At 42.2% G+C, this 27,213-nt stretch overlaps 2 protein-coding genes across 3 annotated transcripts in view; both read left to right on the top strand.

Moving 5' to 3' along the window:
- rabgap1l (RAB GTPase activating protein 1-like) overlaps positions 1-27,213 on the top strand; it is a 124,559-nt gene that overhangs the window by 21,937 nt on the left and 75,409 nt on the right. Inside the window, exons 11-13 of one of the 2 annotated variants that reach the window (XM_084548759.1) lie at positions 2,538-2,664; positions 9,822-9,915; positions 11,134-11,284. In XM_084548759.1, coding sequence (XP_084404885.1) covers positions 2,538-2,664; positions 9,822-9,915; positions 11,134-11,284 — 372 coding nt within the window. Of the gene's footprint in view, positions 1-2,534; positions 2,665-9,821; positions 9,916-11,133; positions 11,285-27,213 lie in introns of both variants that reach the window. The other variant, XM_084548758.1, reaches the window with a different exon arrangement.
- Positions 24,381-26,023, top strand: gpr52 (G protein-coupled receptor 52; the record flags this gene model as incomplete). The annotated part of the gene is given in 2 exon segments (XM_084548861.1): positions 24,381-24,401; positions 24,405-26,023. Coding segments are annotated over 2 exon segments (1,164 nt in total). The 3' UTR covers positions 25,548-26,023.

Here is a 27,213-nt window from a genome sequence, read left to right as displayed (position 1 = left end):
ACTTGGAAACAAACTTTCAAGGGTTTAGGCTTCATCGTTGGTGTCAAGTCTGCGTTTATTATTCAAGTCAGGGTCTGATTTAGAGAAGGTTGAACTGTAGGATTGAAAGTGTACAAGTTATGTCAAAGGCAATAAGAAAGATTGGTATCTAGTCATTAGACTTAGACTTTATTCATCCACAAGGGAAACTGCTTAACTTAAATAACAATTAAAATATAATTAGAATAAAAATAATGAAATCAATGCAGTAAAATGCACTTGAATATAATAGTATAAGGCAAAAAAATGTACAAGACTTGCATTTGTACAAATTGACAAGTGATAGAAAAAGTAAATATACACTATATACATAGGAAGGATAATAACATAGAGACAGGAGGACATACAGTCAGCAAAAGAGGTAAAAATATAAAATAAAAGTGAGGTAGAATGTATATATAAACATTATACAAGTATATATAAAGTATGCAAAAGTGTATAAATGCAATATACAAACAATATGTACAAAACACAAAGTATATATAAAAATAATAAATATACAAAGTACATAGAAGTTGGAAAAAACATTTATCAGACACTCCTCTTTTTATTCCTATTTATACAAATCACATTGTCACAATCATTTTATGAGAAAAGGTAAAAAAAATATATATATATATATATATATATTCCAACGTTATGGTCAACAGTGTATATAAAATATGTACTATATACTAAATATATACTAAAATATATATATAGAGATAAATGCATTAATGTGGATATGAAGATATGTGGTAACAGAGATCAGCAGTCATTGAAATCTTAGGTTTTAAACTTTGCTTCTGTTGTGTTGTCTGCTTATAAAATGAATATATACGTCTGGGACCATTCAGAAGTTGGAGACTATAAAGAGTTGAAAATTAGTGAGTAAAAGCAGTTGATCCATTAGAGGCTGAGGCAGTCCATTACAGTGTGTTGTGCTGCTAAATGGTCACGCAAAAATTGTCTTCCTGAGAGGTGTTCTGTCTTTATATATCAACAAAAGATATCTTCTTTTCTTTTTCTTCTCATAAATCCATCATCCAACATCGAGCTTGTTTGGCCACTGTTAACAATTCATCCTTTAGGGTTAACTATTCACCTGTGTAGGCCATCGCCAAGTAAATTATGTTACCTAAGCCTCCCCGGATTTTCTCTAAAAATAGGCCCGGGCTTGATATTCTTTGCCAATTTGTGCTCTCATCACTGAGTTCAGTTAGTCATTAGACGCCATACGAGTGGGCAGATCAATGCGGCTCATCGATCCATTCCACCAGGTGGAGGAGAGGGGCAACGGCACTGGAGTAATTGAGTAGACCAGAAATAAAACATCAGTTTCTTATGACTCTGAAGGTCAAGTCTGACGGTGGCTTTGTTCTCTTGTGCATTTCTTTACACTATTATGGTGCGTTTAAGGAGCAGTTAAAGCCGTGTTGAGCACATTTTAGATTTTACTGAAGAGGATCAATGATGTATTATATATCACCGTGTGCTTTAAGCTAATGGCATGATCTGCATTACAAGTGGTTTACAGTATCCAAATGTCCTCATCTGTTGAATGCAAATCTAATATAAAGTCATGTTTTATGATCACTTATCAAATATCCATATCTCTTTGGTTTCCTTGATGTTTGAAAGTATTAGAACAGTTGTAATTCCAATACAAAATACACTGATCAGGCATAACATTATGACCACCTTCCTAATATTGTGTAGGTCTCCCTTGTGCCTCCAAAACAGTTGTGACTCATCAGAGAATGGACATGGGCCTTCTGAGGGTGTCCTGTGGTGTCTGGTGACAGAATGATGTTAGCGGGAGGCCTTTGGGGGGAGGGGCCTCTGTGGATCATCCCACAGATACTTGATCAGTTTGGGATCTAGTGAATTTGGAGGCCAGGTCAACACCTTGTGCTGATCTTCATGTTTTTTTTTTAGTTGTTCCTAAAGTGTTTTTGTGTGTGTGCCTGTGTCAGGCTGCATCCTGCTGGGGATGGCTGCTGCCATCAAGGAGTGTCGTTGTTATGGGGTGGGGGTGCCTGGTCTGGTCTAGGTGGGTGCTACATGTCTAAGTAACATCTACACCAATGAATGCCAGGTCCAAAAGTTTCCCAGCAGAACACTGATATTGTCACAAGATGGTCAATGTTATTTACTTCTACTGTCAGTGGTTTTAATGTTGTGGCTGATCAATTATACTGTTTAGTTTGTGACTGGTGGCTACTCATGTGAGGCAGGGTAAACCCTTGTATCTGCTAACTAAACCATCACACGATATGAATGTTTATGAAGAGACAACGGTCTGCGTTCTCATGTTTCACTTTGTGTTCCGTGGAGTTGTTAATTTGCAGAACTGTTCCCTGCAGGTACCTGTTATATCAACATAGATGCACCTCGAGTTTCCCATTGGGATACACTCTATTTATTATCATTAATTAAACCTTTCTGAACTTTTTATAACGGTGGATGACTTCCTACTTTTTATTAATTACATAATTCTGTTCATGTATTTGCAGCAGGCTCCAGACAGGGTGAGTCAAAGCGACGCTGTGTATGAGGTGGTGAGTCTTCAGAGGGAGGCAGAAAGAAGCAATGAAGAAAGAGGACAACCGGCTTCACCCACTGAGGAAGAGGAGGCTGATGAAGGTATGGAGGTTTCTCTCCCTCTCGCTCTTTCTTTATATCTCTTGATCCCTCAGTAGCTTAGTTTTTAATCCCTCTTGATATTGTTAATTATACGTTCTGTACTACGGGATAATTCAAAACAAGTCATTCTCTGCCTCCATACATCAGTAATGAGATGCTCAGAAAGCTTTCTTCTCAATTACACACAGACACGTGCACGACACCTCAGCGTGATTTCTCCTCCAAAGCCTGATTGAAAAAATGTTTAAAGCTGTATAAATCCCCGGCCTCTTCAATATCGGAGGAAAACCTGCCAGGTCTGTGCACCTTCGCGGCAGAGGCAGGAATAAGAAAAGAATTGGTTAACCACAAATAGCTTGTTTGTGGGACCGATATATGTCCCAACAGTGTTTTTTTTTTTTTTTTTCCCATGTTGCATGTGAGCCTCATCTAAATGAGATCATACGTCAAGATATAGAGTCTGAAATAGAGGTTTACCAACACACACAAATTCACTGTAGCAAAGTCTTGTCCACAATCACGCGTATTTGTTGGCAGACATGCATCAATAGTGAAGTTTAATTTTGTTCAGGCACATAAAATCATTGACTTGCATGTGTGTGCGTACGTGTGGCTTGCACGTGTGTGGAATGACTTTGATTTTGCGTATGTACGCCGGCGTGCTACAGTTCTCAATCTCTGGGGTTTTATGTGCGATTATGCACGCTCGTGTGTGTGCTCGCGTGTCAAGTGTGTGGAGCCCGGCCCAATCCTGTTAGGGCTTGTTGGCTTACAGCCCTGCAGTGTCAAGCGCCATCAACACCACTCATATGCTCCTTTTGGGTGAAGCCTTCTTCTAGTCAAGGACGCCCAACAATAGGAGATTTATTTATTTATTTTTCACCTTCCTTTAAGTGTGTTCCTTAGTAACTAAATCTGTTTTTCAAATGGAAATAAAGGAAATGAACTTTTAGTAAATCAGGTGCAAATAAGCTATTTGGCACAAACTAAAACTTATCAGCCTTGTGTCTTGATTAAGTTGCTAAATCTAATATATCTGAAAAATTAGCAGTTTTCTGTAGGTGACAAGCCTGAGCAGATTTTAACTTAAGTAGCAGCAGCAATGCCAGAGAGACGGAAGCAAAACAGCAGCAGCATTAACAACACCAACACTGGCTGTTAGACTCCAGTGGTTTCCAAACATGACCCAGTTTCAGTTAATATAAACAGCACTGGCATTTCCACCTGACCACTGGCTAGGTAGTGCAGGTGTCACAGATTAGGCTTGGCCCCGATTCAGACGACATGCTTCATAATAATACCGTGTTCGTTTAGCTGGCGCGTGTTTGTTCCTGTGCCCCTTCAGAGGATTTTCCCCGGTCCAAGTTCCACAGTGTGAGGAAAATTACTTCTCTGCAGCTAAACGGACTCAAATGGAGATCAGCTCATCGCCTGAAATATTTTAATTACCAAAATATGAGTAATGAGAACCCAGTCACTCAGTTTATTTAAGCAATTATTTATTTTGGTTATGGAAAGAGAGAGCCTTGATCAGGCATAACAGTATGACCACTGACAGGAGACATAGATAAGACTGACCATCTTGTGACGATTCAAAGTTCTGCTGGGAAACCTTTGGACCTGGCATTCATTCATGTGGATATTACTTAGACATGTACTGTAGCACCCACCTAGACCGGACCAGGCCCCCCCACCCCATAGCAATAACACTCCTTGACACACAAAAACACTCAGGAACAACTCAAAAGAACCATGAAGAACAGCACAAGGTGTTGACCTGGCCTCCAAATTCACTAGATCCCAAACTGATCAAGTATCTGTTTGATGATCCACAGAAGCCCCTCCCTTCACCCCATAGGACCCAAAGGCCCCCCCACTAACTACAGGACACCCTCAGAAGTCCCCCTGTCCATTCTCTGATGAGTCATAGCTGTTTTGGAGGCACAAGGGAGACCTACACAATATTAGGAAGGTGGTCATAATGTTATGTCTGATCAGTGCACAGGATGATTAGTTCTTAGCAAACACATTTTAATGTTTTTTTTAGTTTTATAGTATGACGATCAATGTGCTATACTGGCCTTATCTAAAATCAAATAAAAAACCTTTTTGTTAAAATCTACATTTTTGTTAGATTTGTGATACAGGAGCATATGAACATCTTAAATTCAATGCTTCATCTCTCTTTGTAGCCGCTCTGTCTTCGCTCTAAACAGTTTTCTGCTTATTTTTTTCTTAACCTTGAAGCATTAAATCTATTAACAAAATAGGAGACAAAAAAAATAAAATAGTTTCTCCTGCGCTCCTATCTGCCGACTCGCCTAAAGTCAGCTGCCAAGGCTGGAGCTGACGGCTTTCAACAGGCGCTGTGGGAGCCATTCAAAGGGCTTTTTCTATAACGCCCCTCTCCTCCCTCAGAGCTGAAAATTGGAGGCGCTCAGGGCCGTGGAGCTGGAGGTCAGTCTCATTGTGTCCAGAAATGAATACACTCCCAGTGTAGATGCCACTGCTGCACACACACACACACACAAACACACACACACATGCATTCAATTCATGTGGACATTTTCTTTCCCTTGGAAGCTGCTATGTGAAAAATAGGCCTGGAGCTGACATTCTCTTTTTTGTTTGCTTTTCCTTTCACAGCAAGCTTTGTGATTGATGTTTTTTTTAAATATAGTTTCTTGTACACACACACACAGCACCTCAGACAAATACTTTATGCTCCTGTTTCATATACATTCACACTGGCTGTGATTATATTTAAAAATATATCTTGTATTATATACAGTCCCTCTGTTTTATCAGTTATAACTGCATCAACTTATCTCTGCAAAACAATAGGAAAACAAGGATTTTAATCAGTTCACAGCTATCAAATAAGAAGTATAGGTTCATTAGGTGGAGTAAAACAGAACAACATCATTATGATGCTATGAATTTCTATCCACTCCAGCGTCCACAAAACCAATCCACTAGTAGCTTCAACACCACAGAGATCCTATTTGAAAGTAATCCTACGGGGAGATTAAAAGGTAACAGTAATGGCCCTCGTCTTCACAGTTTCTTTCATCACCTGGCACGTTGGCAGCCGCATTGGACTCACGCTTCCCTGCCACGTGGCCTTAGCAAATCTGAGGACAGAGGCGGCAGCGGCAGCAGCAGCAGCAGCAGCAGCAGCTTTGTGCTGGGTCTGAGCCATTTGAAAGGACTCATCAAGCATTTATAAAGACCTCGACGGCTCCCGCTGAGGCCGTGAGGATGTATAGGAGCAGCGGTGCATGGAGCGTAGTGGTCGCATGTTCATGGAGAAAATGTCTTTACTCATTATTTAATGTCAAGGCCTTAGTAAAGTCTTCAGTGGGAATTAATGATTCCTTCAGGAGACTTAGGTGAGCCTTTTCCTGTCGAGGTTTGAGCCCTGAGAAGTTCATAACCGCCATTATGTTTTTTTATGTGTATATAATTTGTGATATGCCCGTTTCAGTTTCACTGGAATCTATAAGATAAAATATAGTATTTGGAGCAGAGAAAAGGTTACCTCATATTCTTTAAAGACTAATAATGACGATGATCCACGCTGGACCGGGGCTTTTTCATGTATTGGTGAATTGCTTTTGAACATGAAGAGAGACTTTCATCTATTCTCAGTCTATGCAAATCGTAATTTGGTGTATAAATCATGTAAATTATTCACCGGCTCGTGATATTATGTGCGCTGCAGATTTTTCTTTTGGCCCACTGTATTCTATACAGTGTCCACTTGTTGTGTGATCACAATTGGTGTAGTGTGAAATACTAATTCAGGAATTTATAGGTGGACTGCAGTCTACGTTCGGCCATAACCAGTAAACTGAAGAGAACCTTTTGTCCCACAGTATTTGCCCTGTTACCTCCGGTAATGTGTAATAACTGTGGAGATCATCTGTGATCTTAATCCCGTGTAAATCGACCACGTCCGTAATGTGAAAAGTACAAAATGCACGTAACACAGTAATAATACTAATCTAGTGTGAATCAGCGTCTCTGCGATTTGGGGTGGAGACTTTTGTTTGATTTGTGGCTTTTTTCTGCCTCTTGTCACCTAAGAATGATGAAGGATGTGCTGTAAATCAAAGTTTGGACAGATGTTAGGGTGAAATCATTGAATCCAGAGGTGGACAGAGTACACACCTTCGCTACTTGAGTAAAAGTACAGATACTCCTTGTCAAATATTACTCCAATACAAGTAATAGTAGCTTAGTCAAAATATTACTTAAGTAAAGTACTAAAGTATTTGCTTAAAAAAATACTTAAGCAAAAGTTTTTAAAAAGTATCTCAGGAAATACAGGAAAGGAAAGTAGCTTTAGATTCAAGATTCAAGATTTTCTTTGTCAGTTTCTCAATACGTTTGCAACATACAGAAAAATCGAAAAAACGTTTCTCTCTCTTTCTCACATAATAATAAATAAAATAAAATAAAAACCTAAATAGACCTAAAGTGGGTGAATCTTTATTGTCATTATACAATCCACAGCCTCACTCTTTCTCTTGCAGACAGCTTCTCTGCAGTTCTTGTAGGCCGTGATATAATTTGTTCGCGGTAAGCACGACAAACATTTAAACTGAAACGAATCACTTTTTGTGGCAAAAATCTCAAACATGGGTTTGAGATAAGGCCACAGGTGCTCGGTGGGAGTTTCTCCAGGTGTTTTTCCAGTTTCTTCCTGCATTGTATGGGTTGTATGGCATGACGTAGCGAATCACCAGAAACAGTTTATTTTCTCAGAATTTTGACAAAAAAAAATAAATAAATAAATCAGCTGACGTAAGCTCAAAAGTAGCGAGTAACGAGAGCATCAACAGAAATGTAGTGGAGTAAAAAGTACAATATTTGTCCTTCAAATGTAGTGGAGTGAAAGTAAAAGTATCCCCCAAAAATAATATTCAAGTTAAGTACAAATACTCAAAAACTGTACTTAAGTACAGTACTCAAGTAAATTTACTTCGTTACTGTCCACCACTGATTAAATCTAGCATTAATGTGTTCATCTGCAAAGGTGTGGCTGATTTAAAAACTGCCGGGTCGTAATTTCTTCCCCGGGAGCAGTAGTCTCATCATGTTTTATTTTTATAAATATATTTTTTATTATCAAATTGAATTTGCAAAGTAACTACAGCTGTCAAAAAGTGTAAAATGTCCTCTGACATGCAGTGGAGTGAAACGCAAAGTAGTAGAGACATAACTATGGATTGTAAATTAGAGTAAAACACATCGTTTGATTATCCCGTGTGAATGCACCACATGAAACACAGATGGGGGGGGGGGGGGGGGGGTCGTTTCTGAATCACATGACATCCTCAGGTAAAACTAATCCCGTGCGAATAGGACTTTTAAAGAGAAACTTTGACTAAGCTTTTCTTTTTGAGCTGGCGCAGCACAGCTTTGGTGGCCCAGGAAACCCGGATGAATTTCACAAGTTGTGAATATTCTCATGTTACTCTACTCAGCCGACCAAAGCTGTGGCTTAGCTGCTCGGGTCAGTCGACGGGATGAGGGTCAGCAGTCGGACATCTTCACTTCTTCCCTTCAGCAAGAGAAAGTGGGGAGTGTGATATAGGAGAGAAAGGAAGAAAACGTGAGTTGTTAAGATGATATAAAATTGACTGATCCTCACAGAGATGTGTTAACAAAAAGTAGAAAAAAAGGAAACTTATTTAAATTGAAGATGCACATTTTCCAATTTTTAAAAGCCCCTATTTTACTTGATTTTAATTTTCTTTATTTATTATTCACGAATCTGCGTCAATATTGAAATTTTGTTTAAGTATTGTTTGTGCTCTTTCTTGATTTGATTCGAGTCAGTTGTTAATTATATATAATCATAAGACAATCAAACACGATCTACCTTTTGCTTGAGGGAATTTTCTGTCTTCATCTCTTTCGATTTTAATTTACTACCCCTGCTCCTCACAGACCAAATGGGTACCACATTTCAGCATCCGTTACTGGGTAAATACCCAACACGTGTAGTGCGATAGCAGTATTAGAAAATACGAAGGTTATCGTTACGGGTGTGTGTGAATCTGTGTGTGGACGGTGTGTGTTCGTTCTGGTGGGAGGCCTCTGTGCGGGGATCGGTTCATCCCTCCAGCAGCAGAGCAGGCCAGACAGTCAATTAGTGCTCCTGCATCTGAACACAAGTGGTTCGTTGGGCTGATTGCCTCTTGTCTGCCTCACGATCTGCCAGACAGAAGAACAGCAGTAATTGAAGGTGTAGGCAGAGGACGGGCACTCATGCCTCCTTTTAACAGTTTGGTATCAATATGATGACGTTTTAAAAAATCTCCTGTATGCATTAGAGTAACTTCATGTTGCATTATTTATACATATATAGTCTATACAGCAATCAGGCATAACATTATGACCACCTTCCTAATATTGTGTAGGTCTCTATTGTGCCTCCAAAACAGTTGTGACTCATCAGAGAATGGACAAGGGCCTTCTGAGGGTGTCCTTTTAGTTAATGGGGGCCTTTGCGTCCTATGGGTTGAGTGGAGTGGCCTCTGTGGATCATTCCACAGATACTTGGGGATCCAGGGAATTTGGAGGCCAGGTCAACACCTTGTGCCGTTTTGCACAAGTGTTTTTGTGTGTGTAGCTGTGTCAGGCTGCATCCTGCTGGGGATGGCTGCTGCCATCAAGGAGTGTCATTGCTATGGGGTGGGGGTGCCTGGTCTGGTCTAGGTGGGTGCTACATGTCTAAGTAACATCTAAACGAATGCCAGGTCCAGAAGTTTCCCAGCAGAACACTGAATTGTCACAAGATGGTCAATGTTATTCACTTCCCCTGCTATAATGTTATGGCTGATCAGTGTATATCGTCCATTCATTAGATAAAATAAATATCTTATTCCATAGCTAACTGTGATTTATATCAGTGTTTCATGAGGGCGTGGGACCCCTCACCGGTCAGCAGAATTAGTCATACATGTCCCACTGTCTTTGACTAAGTACTATGTCTGAGTAATTGGATGCTGCTGTGGACCGAAGTTACAGGGGATCCGGGGCGGCTCGCATGCGATTCTTTCAAAGTATTCCTATTGATTTATCTCCATCTGCTTCTTTTCAGCTCATGCTCTAAATGCGTATTGATGTCTGTGTGTTTCCTGCAGATAGCGACAATGAAATCAACAGTGGGACGGGAAAGGTTTCCAAAGACTGTCCGGAGAAAATACTGGAGTCCTGGGGCGCAATCCTCAGCAGATGGTAGGACTTCAAAAGAGACAGAGAGTTCAGAAATCTGGACCTTAAGACTGACATTGAGACTGAATAAGATGTGGACGGAACATAGCTGTACTCTTCAAGAATCATAAAGCCCCCTATCATGTTGTACAAAAACTCTCTGACATGACACATTCATGCTGAGTAAGTGAATCAGACCCACCCTGCCACATACAAAGTGTGATTTACAGTACATGGCCGCCGTCCTCTCCATTATTGAAGTTTGATTTTATCATCTCAGTTTATATTAATTACCAACTCAAATCTGAGACTGGGCACTGTAAGTATAGGTTATTCATATCAGAAAATATGCAGCAGTCTGGACTGTGTATCTGTTCATTTATCTGGTATATCCCACACCGTACAGCCTATTACTTTGGTTGATTTACCCAAAAAAAAAAACAGCCTTTTTGCATACGGCTTCAGACACGGGCGTTATTAGCCGAATAAAAGATGTGTCAGGCTTTTCATTCGAGTTCACTGCCTCTTTTCTTGCTGTTGCATCAGCACAATGAAGTCAAGTTTATTGGGAAATTGCTTTCATATGGCCTCAATAAATGCAAATGATGAGATTTCAAGCATCATTAAAAAGAGCTGACAGTGTGTTTTCAAAAGCAGGGATTTTTTCTTTTTTCTTTTCCCTCCTCATGTGGAATCGGAGCGCTGCTGTTAATATCCCAGACTGCAATATTGCACTGTAAAGTAGTTAATAAAATAATACTCAGTGTGGTATTCAATGAGGTAGGTGTTACTATGAGCAATAAATCTATACTTAACCGACCACGGTGTAGTTAATGTGGTAATTTTAGTCCATTCGAGCGAGGCAGTGGACCGCTGGCCTAACACAAATGTAGTGGAACCGTTGAATTGGAGCAGCCTGTTGTTGTATTGGTCAGCTCCTGGTGTTGCTAGTATGAATAGTTGCATCAGTCTTCCTGCTAAGAAGAGTAAGAACGGACCAAACGGTATTCATTTTTATCCAACATGAATACGTGAGCATGCACAACCCCGCACCTGATCGACTCAACTGGTCTCCTGTTGCCGCTGCCCACATAATACAAAATAAATAAATAAATAAATGAAAGTGGTTATCAACTCTGTCCAGCTGCACATCAGCACAATAGTTTAAGTGGTCGAATTGGATTCGGTGACATTGTATAATAATGGATTGCTTTTGTCTGTCTGTCTGTCTGCGTGTGTCAGGCACGGGAACCTGTCCACTCGTCCGAAGGGTTTGCCCTCATTGGTCCGCAGTGGCATTCCTGAGCCACTCAGAGCTGAAGTCTGGCAGCTGCTGGCCGGTTGCCACGACAACCACGACCTGCTTGAGCAGTACCGCATCCTCATCACCAAGGTAAACGCACGCACACACATGCACACACGCACAGACCAGGGAGGGACTGACCGCCGCCGCTTATAAGAAGTTGCGTCTATGATGACAGAAGCGCATACAATCGTTTACCGACTGTTCAGTATAGCTGTCAATTTCAATGTTTATATGTGAAATATGCAATATATATATATAAATATGTCACATGTCTAGTCTCTAGACGGCACGCAGCATGCACACTGTTGGGATTTAACTTGCGTGTGGATGTTATTTGCGCCCAGACTGAAACCGTTGTTGTGTTTTGGTTGAGTCCAGATGACAAGTGTGCGCTGTTATGAGATCACGCCAGTGCAATGAAGATAAATTACTACACAGGTTTCCTTCATTGTGCACCAAAGTATGTCTAACAAACATCCCTGATGCCGCCGTTCATTAGAGCGCCTCCTTTGAACTGTGTGTCGACTCGGAGAACACTTTAATTTAGCGGTGACATTTAAATTCACGCGGCGCTGTCACAGGACTATTACAGCTCGTGCTGGCCCCTTTGGCCCCCCCGGGGAGCTTGCAAGAGTTCAAAGTGAATTCTTGGACCTTTTAATATTTAACCGTTGGGTGTTCTTCAGGCTTGTTGCTTGAGCGTAAGGTGGTGACAGTGCATAAAAAAATAAATAAAAACAAAATTTGCTTGCATCTGAGCGTGAGTAAAGTCGGTTTCAAAGATCGTGTTTTAGTTCTGTTAGTTTTTATACACAAATCAAAGAGCTGCAAGCATGTGTATCTACTTCAGCATTACATGCCAACAAGACTCTAGTCTACACCAATCGAGCATAACATTATGACCACCTTCCTAACATTGTGCAGGTCTCCCTTGTGCCTCCAAATCAGTTGTGACTCATCAGAGAATGGACATGGGCCTTCTGAGGGTGTCCTGTGGTGTCTGATCAACAGGATGTTGTTGGTGGGGGCCTTTGAGGGGAGGGGCCTCTGTGGATCATCCCACAGATACTTGATCAGTTTGGGACCTAGTGAATTTGTGGCCAGGTCAACACCTTGTGCTGTTCTTCATGTTTTCAAGTTGTTCCTAAAGCGTTTTTGTGTGTGTGCCTGTGTCAGGCTGCATCCTGCTGGGGATGGCTGCTGCCATCAAGGAGTGTCATTGCTATGGGGTGGGGGTGCCTGGTCTGGTCTAGGTGGGTGCTACATATCTAGGTAACATCCACATGAATGAATGCCAGGTCCAAAAGTTTCCCAGCAGAACACTGAATTGTCACAAGATGGTCAGTGTTATTTACTTCTACTGTCAGTGGTCATAATGTTGTGGCTACCTGTTAGTTTGAACTAAACCAAACATATTAGGTATTAAAATAGCCATAATGTCACAAAGGCTCTGTGAATAGCTTCACATTGTGTTGCAGGACATTTATGAAAATATCAATCACGCATCACTCTGGGACTAGTTTCATTTATTTATCTTTATTATATTATTTAGCATATACTGTATTTTAGTAACTCTCCAAATGTGACTAAGCAGTTGTGTAACCGAGGTCTGATCCTAAGACGTTTGTAAACCAGTAGATAAAGTGACAAAGCCCCAGTGGACCAGACAGCAGCAGCAGCAGCAGTAGTAGGAGGCGGAGGTGGCGGATGCTGTGGTGGTGGAGGAGGAGGAGGAGGTCCTCGCTTTTACGGATAATAAAATAGTCTGTCAATTTGCCACACAGAAGCAGGGTTGAAACTACCTGCCTTAATCAATAAGCAGAGACAGAGAAGTGGATAGATGGAAAGAAGAAAAATGGAGAGAGGGAAGAATGGGGACCCATAAATATGAGGTTGTAGTGACTGAAGGGAGATAAGGAGAAAAGGAATGTGTGTAAACGTCAAGAGAGCTGGCAGATTTCTCTCCTTCCCATCTCTTCAGGTTTAGTCTGTTACTGCTGTGTGAAGTCCCTCTTTCTTTCTGTTCCTCTCAATTTTATCCCGTTATATTGGGACCCTTTCATTTGTCCACCTTGTTCCCTCTGTCCACTTTCCTTTTCTGCACAGTCCCTGACATATTTGCCTTCAGTGCCGTCTCTTCCTTTCTTTTTTTTTTATATATATATATATATATATATATATATATATATAAAAATCATGGTTTTCTGTGCCTCTTTCTCTCTTCTGTCCTTTATGTCTCGTTACATAAGTCCCAGCTTCTGTACTTCAGCTCGTTTATTGTCATTCCACTGGCTGGGCCACACCTACATCTTCTGTCTTGCCCGAGTAGTGATGGTATTGATAGGCGGTTGGCTGAGCTATTAATAGCTACACCAAATGAATGGAACCGAGGCAAGATGGAGGAGGGTGGTTGAGGGGGAAGAGGAGGCAAATGACAGCAACCGCGAGGGTGATGCGGAGCTTATTAATGTCTGTTGTCTGTGCTCAGTGGTGACGTTAATGCTGATTGAATTTTAAGTAATTGGATAGTCGTTCTTATGGAACGGGTATCAGTGTCGTAAATAAGTGCAGTGTATCACCGGGAGTCCTGTGCTAGAAACCCGCAGAGAGGAAGTGAGGGCCACCAGGTTAGACTTAAACTTAGTGAGCATTTAGCAGCATGTGGCCCATGGCCGGTAGTTTGATATCATAGTGCAAGTGTCATGTTCAGCGTTGTACCGCCCTCATTTACAGTCATCACACACAGAGTACCCAAACACACACCCGGTCAAACACACCATGGCCTTAAGGCATCGGAGACATTCACAAATAACTCTTTTCTCGGCTGGCGCTGCACCGTGTTTGGGGGTCGGGGTTTTGGGGAGGGGGGCTCGCGAGTGACATTTCAACAACCTTTTCATGTCCCCGGGGCCGAACGAGCCCAAGGTCTGCTGCCACGCTTGAACCCACAGCTTAAAAAAGCCCGGCCAGCTATTTCCAGGCCTGCCTTTTTCCAAAAAACCAATCTCACTCACAGCGCAGCCAGTGTGTTAACAGAGGTCAGGATCTCTCCTCAGGTTTGACGGCTGTAATCAGAAGCCTGGAACAGTGGTTTCTCCACAGCAGGCTGTACGGGGGCCTCAGACTGTATGAAACTGAAGGTCTTCCAAGGAGATTGTTTTGTGAAGGGTTTGATTTTTTTTTAGTCTTTATAACTTTTCGTTTCGGTTCTTTTGCACAATATATCTCCTATTCCGTCCTATTTGTACAGATTTGTACCAGTAAGCAAGGTGAGAAAATATGTCCTAATTCACCAGAAGATATAAACACTATTAGATATTTAAATATAAATACTATTTTCTGCACTAATCATCAGGTTTTAATTGTTATCTGGCTAATTTCACGCTATACACATCCCTTTTAGATGAGAACTGCTATTGCGTCATACACCTGCCTTAGTACTTTGCCCTGTTGTCTTCTCGTTAAATGCTACCGAGCACTTTGTGACCCCGCTATGACTATCTTCTCACAGAGAAATTGTGGCTCTCAGTGAAGTAATAAATAGCAGCTAGAAGTGTACACACTGTATAGGTATTAGCCTCTTCCATCCGATGTTTTCTCCCATATCCTTCACAAAGCATGTAATGAAAACAAAGAGCAAATTATACCAAGGACTCCGAGGTGCTTTGCATTTTATTTGTGAATCATATTCAGCCCCGGCGCCGGTAGAGTGGTGACGTTTAAAGACTGTGCACAATCAAAGATAGCATCAGGCAGGCGGCCAGGCCGGAATAATACTACACCCACACCTGATACGCCACACACAGATACACGGAGGACAATGTACATAAGATGCGCTGCCATGGTAACTGCAAGGGTCTGTGGACTCCTCTGTGCTTGCTGTTGCTTGGTGTCCCCTTTCGCCTCTGACGCAATATTCTGCTTTGGTTAATTAAATGCTTGATGTGTCTGTCGTTGGGTGTTTCGCCAGCTACTTCTGAATCTGTATGGGTATAATAGTATTTTTTACACTAGTACATATGTCCATTCACTAGCTGCACTTGTACAAAATGAATTATGCCACATATTAAAGTGACTTTGCTTTTAACCAGTCTGCAGTGGATTAATAACAGTCCACGGTGACCTGAAGCAGTGGTCGTAAACGACAACAATAAGATATACAGACAGTTTTGCTGGATTTCAAATCTCCTCAGACTGCAGCTTCTTGTGTTTCATCTGTTGATCTGATTGGTTTAAGGTTACCTCTGGTAGACGGGTGGCTTGTCCAATCAGGTCCAAGTACTTATTTGAAAGTGCGAAAGTCCGATTGGTTACAAAGGTCCCTAGCTCTTCCCAAAGTTGGACGTTTGACTTGACAGCCAAATGAACATACTACGGTATGTTATCCACCCTATGAGTGGGTTTTATTCGGTTCCCCCGGCTTCCTCCCACAGTCCAAAGACATGTTTGTTAGGTTAATTGGTGATGTGAGTGTGAATGGTTGTCTCTCTCTCTGTGTTAGCCCTGCGATAGACTGGCGACCTGTCCAGGGTGTACCCCGCCCTTCAATCAGTGACTACTGGGATAGGCTCCAGCCCCCCAGCCCCATGGCCTTCTAGACCAGGGGCGCCAAACTCATTTTAGTTCAGGGGCCACATACAGCCCAATTTGATCACAAATGAGCCTGACCCGTAACATTATAGCACAACAACAACTCAACATTGTTCTCTTTGTTTCAGTGCATCTGTTTAGTTCTGGGTCTCAGTGTTGAGTTATGTCCGCAATGCTTAGTATAACAGCATGACACTTAGCGGACAAATTAGAAATAGGTGGCAAATTTATTGAAAAGTTGCAGTCAGTGTCTTCAATGCAGTTTTTGCAAATTTATCCTGCAGGCCAGATTGGATCCTCTGGCGGGCCGTATGTTTGACATGCCTTGCTTTAGAGAATAAGCGGCTACAGATAATGAACGAACAAATGAACACTGTCATCCAGTTATGACGTTGCTTATTACACCTACTCAAAATCTTTTAAAAGTCAGATTGGTTGTATGTTAAATACCTGCATGCCTACCTGAGGCATGCATTCAAGGGTTAACTGATTATATAGTTATAATTTTCTGGCAATGAACCAATCATTTCTGCTCTCGATTATATTTTTACTTACAGTACGCCTGTACGCTCAAATGCACATTATGCACATATATAAACATAATTAATCTGGCTTAGTTGGACCCTGTCACTAGTTTGAGGTCTCCCATCATTCATGGAAGAAAAAATAAATTCCCTCGAGGGTGTAAAGACTTGTCACTCAAAGCCTCTCATACAAATACACACACACACACACACACACACACTCCTCACTAACCCAGCCTGCTTCATAATATCTGTAGGGACCAGCTGCACTGCGTGTCCACAATACAGCCAAGCAGCACCACTTCCATTCTCCCGTCCATACAATATAGGTCTATTCATGGCAGCCCTTCCTTCTCTGGTCTGTGTGTGTCTCCATAACGCATCCCTCCAGCTCCCGTTCATATACAGCAGGAAACCAGTAGGCACCATAAAAAGACACTGGCTTTCACCCACAGCTTCAGAAAAATCTATATCTGGAAAAAAATAAAAATTTGATCTAACATTTCTATAGTTTCTGTAATTTTGATATAACTTAAACTATATGTCAGTAACGTTATGTTATGAGTGATTCTTATTAAATAAATACCTTTGTGAGTATTTTGTTTAAAGCAGAAATGATTGTGTAGACACAAATGAACTAAAGCAAGTTAATTCGATGTCCATTGTTACTGTAACTGTACAGTCATACAGTGCATTCACCAGCTTGTGAATTAGCACAGCCTGCTAGCCATACTGACACTGATATGACCACTCGCATTAAGGAGAATCCCGCCTTTCGGCATCTTCTCTGGTCACAACACTTCTGTATCTCAGTCCTCACGCCGGCTGTAGCCTCAAAGCTGGAGTAGCACTCTTTCTCTTCCTTACGCACCAGCTCGTATTTACTAATTTCCTTTTTTTTTTTTCGTTGTTGATGTGTCCAGGAAGGGTTTAATGATGTTTATTGGCAGTTTAAACCCTTTAAAGCTACCTTTGTTAGATAATACATGCTGCTACCTACTAGGCATTTAATGTTCTCCATTAAAACACAATGGGTTAGTGCAAAATACAGCCCCTAGCCTGTATTTTATTGTCAATTATTCAACAAATCCTGATATATCATAGCTATATCTATATCTGTCACAAAATTTTTTTAAAAATCCATATCTTGTGAATCTAAACCGACTTACTGTTTACGTCCAGTCTTTACCGATGACTAAGAGATGCACATTACACCCTGACCTACATGGTACAAGGAAAATAGGAGCTACAGGGTCATGAATATAAATGCCTCCACCTAAGCGGTCAGACAGGTCTTCACCGCCATGTGGTGTGAGATTAAATGAAGATGATAGATGGTGATTTCAGTAGGCAGCCTGTCTTTGACCTTTAGCTCCTTTTTACCATTCAGCCGCTGCAGTCCCACCGTTGGCAGCATACCCGGTGACATTGACCTGGAGGTGAAAATGGTGTGTCAGGATATTCAGTATAAACTGTAGACAACATTACTGGCCATTAGTTGGCTTTCAACTAGAAAGCTATCTCTTGTTTTTGAATTTGACGTTTTCCTATTCCTATTTCCTATTGTTATACCGTCCTGTGATAATACATCAAATCTGTTAAATCTAAAAACTGTAATCACAACATTAAAACCTACCCCAACAATTGGACTAGAACTTTGAGCCGCACCTTATCTAATCATGCAGATCAGCTATTAAACTCCCAAATCGCCTTTACAGACCCAACTGTCCACCCTAATCAATTATTAACCATGTTTGATAATTGATATTTAGGCTTTTGTATCTGAAAGATTGCATCTGTGCCTTCACAATAGCCAACGAGAGAGAAACAAGCTGACAACGACACAGAGCAGCTGATGGTGTTGTCAGGCAACGGTAACAGATGAGGTGTTGCATTCACTTCTCACTAAGGATAATCCAATCCTGTTGTGTTTGTGTGTGCTGTGCTATTCAAATCGAGTAGTGTGTGTGTGAGTTTGAGATCAGATAGAAGAACATCTCTGAGGATTCTCTTGAAGTGTGTGATGCAGACAGAAAATCAAGGATTTTTTAGTCCAGCTTTATGCTTTATGGCCCTTTCTAGTAAAGTGCATGGAATAAACTACTGTGTGATGCTTTATTTTACTCCAAAATCCCCAAAAAGCCAAGAGAGACAATAGGCGCCAGTCTGTGACAACTCAATTTCGAGTGCTAAGCAAGCAGGCCAGTGATTTCTAATGTTGTCAGTGCTTCAAATTATTTTTTTCATTGGCAACTGAATCAAGACAAAGCATGGCCCACTCTGGATAAATATAAATACTGGTTTCTGTTTGCTAAGCTGGTTTAGTGTTGGCCTATTGATGGTGCTAGCTAAAGGTCTTTTATGGAGGCAGTGAACCGGCACTAATCTGTCCCACTAAACACCTATCCCTCCACATCTCAACCCCTGGACTCTTGAACCATTTTACCCTTCAGGCAAATTAAATGACCTGAAATTCCTCCATTACCTTCCTTCCTTGGGTTACGACAACAATCTGTAAACCGGTTAGCCAGTCAACACCGAAACATCATTGAAGAAATTAACAGTCTTTCATATTTAATTAACAGTAAATTGGCCTCCAAATTTGATGTAAAAACAAATATGAATCACTAATTTTTAGCAAGAATCAAATTGGATGAAGAACTGATTACTTTATTATATTTAATCATCATCCATTAGGTCTTAGTGGACTATGAAACACGAGAAAAAACTGAGAAGAAACTGAGATTTGCAGCTCGGTCCTTGAAACACAGAGAATATTTGTGTCTTTGCTACTTGTCACTGTAGTCTGGGACCATGAAGCCAAAGTTGTGAGTTAACAGGTTTGGTGTCAGATGTCCACTGACCGACTGGATTATTGAACAAGGGCTTCTTGATGTAGTATCTGTGTGCAGTGACACTTCAGCATCATTCCACAGTTTTACATACAGAACTTCCAGTCATCTATTGTCAAAAACGACGCAGTAGCTACTTGCCCTGAAAGAAGAAATGGCATTTTGGTGTTTTCTTGTCTCCTGTTTGCTCGTTTGTTGTGGAGCTTGTCGGCCTTCTCCAGCACATCCCAAAGATTCTCAATGGGGTTAAGGTCTGGACTTGTGAAAATGATGTCTCATGCTCCCTGAACCACTCTTTCACAATTTGAGCCCCATGAATCCTGACATTGTCATCTTGGAATATGCCCGTGAACATCAGGGAAGAAAAAATCCATTGATGGAATAACCTGGTCATTCAGTATATTCAGGTAGTCAGCTGACCTCATTCTTTGGACACATAATGTTGCTGAACCTAGACCTGAGCAACTGCAGCAACCCCAGATCATAGCACTGCCCCCACAGGCTTGTACAGTAGACACTAGGCATGATGGGTGCATCACTTCATCTGCCTCTCTTCTTACCCTGATGGTTCTCCACTATCCTTCCAGTTTTTAATAATGCGTTGGACAGTTCTTAACCCAGTTTTAGTAGTTTCTTCAATCTCTTTAGATGTTTTCTCTGCTTGATGCATGCCAATGATTTGACCCTTCTCAAACAGACTAACATCTTTTCCATTACCACGGGATGTGTCTTTAGACATGGTTGTTTAAGAAATGAGAAGCTACTCATTGCATCAGTTGGGGTTAAATAACTTGTTGGTAGCTGAAAGATAATCACCCATGCAGTAATTATCCAACAGGAGGCTCGTACCTATTTTCTTAGTTAAATCCAGGTGGCGACTTTTTTTTTGGCCAGGCAGTGTGTGATCTTTACTCCCTTAATTAATCAGTCATCTTGTCTTTGTCTTTCACCAAGGTGGTGAACAGCCCTGCCTCATTATTCACTACGCTCTGGATGAATCCCTAAGCCAAAAGCTTTTAATGTAGATGTAAACTCCCTGTTTATGCTGACACGTTGCTGTTGAGACTGAAATCAGCTGGAGCCCAGGGGTGGAGGAGGGTGGGATGCTGCGAAGCAGTGAAAGGTGAATTAGCCTCCACCTTTGTTTCCAAGTGGCCCCGCTGGCTTTGTTTTGGAGCAGAATGAATTATTAACGGTGGCCTTCTGGTCGTGTTTTTCATCAGTGTCCACATCCAAAGGTAAAGAGCACTGTGCTGAGAGATCTCCATTGACTGGCCCCTTCCATAGTGACGGCGCAACTGTCTGCTGAACTTTTTATTTTTAGTTTTCTCCTCCTCCTTATTACTCTTGTGGTTTTTTGGTGTTTTTTTTTTTCCCCCTCTGGATGGCCCCTAGAGTATCGTCTTAGATGTTAACTAACATCTCACAATAAATATGAAGCATGTTGACTTTCTTTTGAGGTACATCGCTGCTTTTCTGCCTTTATCTTAAAGCAATCGGTAAATTTCAAACACCTGCTAAACGCTTTTACATCTTTTAACACAAAGTAAGTTTTGGGCTTTTAATAACTTATGTGTTTTATCTTGTATTAAACTTTTAGTAAGAGTGTGAATCACTGTCTGAAATGTAGTAAAATAGTTAATAGACAGTAAAATAAGTAAATGAACTGCAATAATATAATTTGGACATGCTAAATCATATTGTCGACAAATTAGAAAAATAAAAATCCACAGCTTTAATAGTCCACATTTATGTATATAGATTTGCTTATAAATATTGAAGTTTTTAAACTGCGATGCAGCAGAGAACCCTTGATAACCCTTTCTCTTTATATGCTTATATTTGTCATGAGTGTTATGTATTGTTGATAACAGCAGGACTCCATTTATGAAATGCTGTTTATTTGATCGACTGCTTCATTTCCCCTTTAAATCCAGCAGCGAGTCTGTGTAAGCATTTGCTGTGTCTTTAATGCCACATGCTATTAACAAGTGGTGTGTCAAAAAAAAGAAAAAAGAAATGCAATTGCAGGATCCGCCGTTTCCTATTTATCATTATTTTTGCGACTTGTTAGACTTTCGTTTGGGGAGCCTAAACGCTCAAGTCAGGTTCAGTTGTTTAAAGTGAAATGCTTCTCCTCTGGAAGACGCAACCCCGTGAATTTGTTCAGATAAAACATATATATCTGGGGTTTTTTTTGTTTGTTTGCTTTGGAGTTTTTTTGCAGAGGATCCATATGCAAACTTATGTGGAGAATATGTATGCTAAAGCAAATACTACTCCTTCAATGACTCAGATATACTTGCTTTTATTTAAAAGATTTTGCATCTGACAACTACCCAGCGACTCTTCATTGTCTCTGATCGGCCCTGATGGTTTAAAAAAAGAAAAACAATAATGGTTAAGAAAAGTTGCATGAGCGCTTTTTTTATTTATTTTGCTAGCTCCTGCTGCCCGTCCATGATGCTTGACAGTTTCTTTCCATCCGCCCTTCTGCTTAGCCAATTTGCCGTCACTTGATCCTTTTTATCATCTGCCGGGCCAGAGGATGCTCCCAACTGGCCGAAATGCCTGGCAACTGTAGCTAAGGGACAGACATAGCTGCGCTAAGCTGCCGGATAAATAAAGAATAAATAAAGTAACCGAAAGAACCCGATGCCACGTTGAAGAAGGGAGGAGGATGCAGTTTTACAAGGATTAGTCGTCCAAAATGTCGCTAAAGACAATCAAAGCCGGTGAATGATTATTAGTTAATATAGCAATTAAAAAAATGGAAACATTAATAGGAGGTATTCACTTTTTCCTCCAAAGTAAAGATAATAAAAGGAGTAAATCTCATGTTAAAATAAAATAAAACTTTTTTCTTATATATTTATTATTTATTTAGTTGATTTAATTGCTGTTGGTGGCTTTTTTTTAGTACATATACAAGCTCTCAAAGAAACTGAGAGAAGAAGTGGGACTGAAACGGTGAAGGAAAAAGGGGAGGGGAAAAAGAGGGAAGAGGAAGTGTGTGTGTGTTGGGGAGGTGGGGGCTTTAGTTAATAGAAAATAGACTGAGAGAGATAAGTGATATGTAAATAGGAAATGTATCCAAATTTACCTCTGGGAGAAAGCCAGTGTGAGAGACAGGATAATGTGGCAGGGAGCCTCAGGTGCAGCTGGGAGGGGAGGAGGCAGGGCGATGAGCGAGAAGCTGAGCGAGAGGGAACGAGAAAAGAGGGAGGGTTTTGTGTGTGTGTGTGTGTGTGTGTGTGTGTGTGTGTGTGGAAAGAGAGAGAGAGAGAGAGAGAGAGACTTGAGTGTGCAAGCTGGAGGGATTGTGTGGCGAGGGAGGGAGGGAAGTGTAAGCCAGTCACAGCATCTCTCCTCACTGCACCAGGGCTGAGGGACTCTTCATCCCCTCGTTTCCCTCGCTGCAGATTTAACTCATTTCCATCAGCGCAGTCATCTTTTTTTTTTCCCCTTCTTTTCTTGCGCTTTACTTGCCGCTTCGGACAGACACATCGCTTTCATCTCTATCTGTGCGCCAGGATCTAAGGATGTATCTGTTAAAAACGTGGGTTGTCCCGTTTATCTGAAGTGAAAGGGGCCAGTCGCGGAGGAGAGTGCTTAGAACCGGGGCTCCGTCTGGGACTTGGTCTTTTCCGTGTGCTGCGTGTGGATTCCCCCCTTTTGTTGCGCCGCCAGTGTTTCGATCAGGGCGACAGTCAACGCTGAGAGAGGAGTTAAAGGCGAGGCTGCAGGACCCCCCGTACGGCTGCAACTTCACAGAAGGCATACTTGAAAGGATAAGGCAAGTTAGAAAATCTATGGTGGAGGAGGAGGAGGAGGAGATGCTGAGCCCTTGCCGAGCGCTGCCGCTGCTTCAAAATGTCACAATGAAAATGCGAGTAACAAGTTCAAGGGATAAATAAGTGGATTTCTGATTGATCCCCAAACCCCTCTCTGCAAGTGTCTGCCACAGGATTGCTGAGGAGTCGAAAGTGAGTGGAGCACTGAGTTATTCAGCTGGCCTCTCGTTGCTCCTGGAGAGTCCTTTCACGTGCCTGCATGGGAGTCTGACATCCACCACCTTACATCAGCTACTGGACTTTATACGTCTTGTCTTTTTGCAACTTGCAGTCCAGAATACTGAGAGGCAAGCGTGCACTTTTGGATTTCAACTTTATTCGGCAAAACTCATGCACAGACGTTTTCGTTTTAACGCGACTTGATTTTTACACTTCATACTGTCGAGGGATGCCTTGTAAACACATTTTCCCCCCACCGCCATGTGTGCTGAGAGAGCTGTGACATTATCTCCTGCGGAGATCCCCGTGTTGTTCTAGCCTGTGTCTGTGTTTTGATTCAGACAATAGCTGGGCATACATGGGCTCCAGACACTGAGCAGAGGACCACCAAAATAAGGGAAGCCCGCCGTTGCACAGTAAACGCACGAGCACCCATGGAAGAGTGAAACTTTGGATCATTTCGAAGGATTGATTCGCAGACATGGATGTAACTATACACCAAGAAAGACTCCCTTTTGAGACGCTTTTTTTACTCCACGCAATGGTCACCTAAAATGTATTTTTGGAGAGGTACAGTAACTTCACCCGGTAAATTCCATCTCTTCTCTAGCTGTGAGGTAGCAGCCACACGCTGCTGACTTGTTTGATCTTCTCGGAGGATTTTTCCAGGTGAGAGGAGCGTTTTACTTCGCTTCACGCTTCGACCTTGTGCGGTTTTCCTCTCGCACATCTTCTGTGCTCTCTGCCCTTGTGAGGACAACATATGCCCCGGGCCTCCTGGTGGCAGCTCTCATTAGAATCAGGCGATGAGGCCACAGACTGGAGGCGAAGCAGCAGGGAAACTCGCCTTTGGGACAGATGCTGGCTACAACACTGATGCTACCCTGCTTTAGTTTTACTGAAGGAATACAGCTTTTTTCTTTTTTCTCTCCTCTCTGCTCCTGACTGTTACCCACCCACTACTTTCACTAACCATGTGCGATTGGAAAGGAGAGCTGAACGGGTTGTCCTACTCTCCCAGAGGCTGTATTGATTTTCCTCCGGTCAGTGTTCATTTGATTGAGACCCAGCTATGCGAGAGTAAGGTGAAAAAGAGTATGAGTCTGCTAGAGAGAGTATTGAGCTTTGACTGAGGGAGGCTGCAGACGCCTGGTGAACAACGGCAGGCAGACGGACAGTTCTCCGGTTTCAGTCCAGCTGCCTTATGGGTGGCACAACACAAATCTGACCCACCTGGACAGCACCCAGAACAATGAACCAGTCTGAACTGACAACAGACCTGATGCTCACTGCCAACAGCAGCCACGGAGACTTCTTTCCTGGCAGGGCGTCCAACCACTCCTGTCCCTTGGGCTGGGGGCTGAACGAAGGCATAGAGGCTTGCGTCCTGGAGACTGCCGTCATTGTCCTTCTGACCGTGCTCATTATTGCAGGGAACCTGACGGTGATCTTTGTGTTCCACTGCGCCCCGCTGCTGCACCACTACACCACCAGCTACTTCATCCAGACCATGGCCTATGCCGACCTGCTGGTCGGTCTGAGTTGCCTGGTGCCCACCCTCTCTCTGCTCCACTACCCAGCCGGTGTACAGGAGCCAATCACATGCCAGGTTTTCAGCTATGTCATCTCCGTTCTGAAGAGCGTCTCAATGGCGTGCTTGGCCTGCATCAGCGTGGACCGCTACCTGGCCATAACTAAACCACTGTCCTACAACCAGCTGGTGACGCCGTGCCGGCTACGAGGTTGCATCACCCTCATCTGGGTCTACTCCAGCCTGGTTTTCTTGCCTTCGTTTTTCGGCTGGGGTAAGCCAGGATATCACGGGGACATTTTTGAGTGGTGCGCTCATTCTTGGCCCACCTCTGCCCTCTTTACAGGGTTTGTGGTGTGCTTGCTCTACGCGCCTGCTGCACTTGTAGTGTGTTTCACCTATTACCATATTTTTCGCATTTGCCAGCAACACAACAGGGAGATAAGCGAACGGCGGGCGCGTTTCCCCAGCCAGGAGATGGAAACCGGTGAGGGGAGCGGTGGTGGACAGCAGGGAGGACATGGGCCGGACCGGCGCTACGCGATGGTGCTCTTCCGCATCACCAGTGTTTTCTACATGCTTTGGTTGCCCTACATAATTTACTTTTTGCTAGAAAGCTCCCATGTTCTAGATAGCCCTGCCCTCTCCTTCATCACCACTTGGCTGGCCATTAGCAACAGCTTTTGCAACTGTGTCATCTATAGCCTGTCTAATAGTGTGTTCCGCCTAGGCATGCGTAGGCTGTCGCAGACTATGTGCTCCTTCAGTCACTGCGCTGCAGATGACCGGGACTTTGGGGAGCCTAAACCAAGAAAGAGGGCAAACTCGTGCTCCATCTAAATGGATAACGTTTACACTGGATGAGGATGGAACCTATCAACCGGAGACACTAATTTTAACGAGATTAGCAGCAGGCTAACTTGCAGTTGAATACGCAGAGCGTAACCAAACGGAAATGAGCTTCTGTTGTATCAGCTTTTCTGCTGACCCACATGACATTGCCTTGGTCAAAATAAACTGTTTACCGTATTGTAAGCTTTTCAAGGAGATGGGGGTCGTATCTAAAAAAAAAAAAAAAGGGATTAAATGAGGAATCTGGGGGCTCTCTGGGACAGTGGAGGTCTTCTCAGCCTTTACATCTCACCGTATGTCAGCAGCCAGGTCAGACCTGGCGAGAAAACAAAACACTGTAAATGCCAAAAGATTCTCAAATACTTCTGCATCAGATGTGACCACGCTATTTCATGCCTGATAAATTTAGTTTGTGATTGTGGATCGGATCAGTCTTTTTCTAGATGTCTTCTTCATTCTTTCTATGACTGCCATTAGTCGGTACAACGCGATCTACACGCACTACTTCTTTGCTCGCGAAGGTTATATAAGTCCACGGTAGAATTTGATCTATGTAAACATACAGGCAGTGACAATGACAACCCACGTTATGCTGCTGATAAATAACAGATGGTATACGGCCTTGACTGTTTTTTCCAGAGGAACGAGAGCGCTCCTTTTCTGCTCTTCTTCTATTATAGGAGGGAGAAGCGTAATCGTGATGTTAGGTGACCTTAGTCTTTTTGTATCGACGTACTGGTTCAAATTTGAATGAAGTTACTTAGTCAGACCCTCTGCTAGAAAATGAATAGTGAGCAGCAACCTTAAAAAGTAAAAACAATATATTGCTGTGTAGACATATTATGTAAAATATACTACTTATTCGCATCATTGAGCCAAGGAAAGTCAAACTAAAGTTAAAATCCTCAAAACATCAACCGTGTTAAGTCAACCATTTGCTTGCCTTAAAATGGTGACTAATATTTAATGCAGTGCACAGTCAAATTTTCATATCCAACCCATTGTCTGCTGCAGTACAGTGAGCTTCAGTAACCGATGACGTGCTCCTTCCATCGTTCACCAATTTAAATATCATCTAAATATAGCTGGTGACCAGTCGATGGGTTTACCTCTACCGAAAAACCACCTTATTCAGACCGAGGATGTGTTTGGCTCAACCTGGTTTGATCTGAGGGCAGTGAACTGATGCTGTCAGCAGATAACTACCCTGTTTTTTTATTTATTTATTTTTTATCCCCAAGGTCCCCCTTTTGCACTTAAAATATAGCCCGTCAGCAGCACCAGGGTTTCCACCCCTGGTTTGGCATTCCTGTGCAAAATGTGTAGCTCATATTTTGCTGCACGGGTGCTGCATGACAGCCATTTCTTACTTGCAAATAAATATTACATCATTCTCTTCCTGAATATGGAGGCCAGTGATTACGGGATCGTGAACACGCAACATCTGCTGAACTAAAACGCCGCTGCCGTATTATAAATTGAGCATAATGATCCGTACTGCAGACTGAAATTTAATTAGCAACACAGTTTTCTAAATATGCAGATTTGAGGATTTTTCCTTAACTCTATTTCCTGGACATTTCTTTTAGCCCGCCCACTCGTGTGTGTGTGTATAGGTATGGAAAGTGAGAGCACTGTAGACCTGAAGATGTCA

Source organism: Chelon labrosus, assembly GCF_963514085.1.
Source record: "Chelon labrosus genome assembly, chromosome: 7".
Taxonomy (NCBI): Eukaryota; Metazoa; Chordata; class Actinopteri; order Mugiliformes; family Mugilidae; genus Chelon; species Chelon labrosus.
Note: the sequence above shows the minus strand (reverse complement) of the source record. Positions and strands in the feature narration are given on the sequence as shown.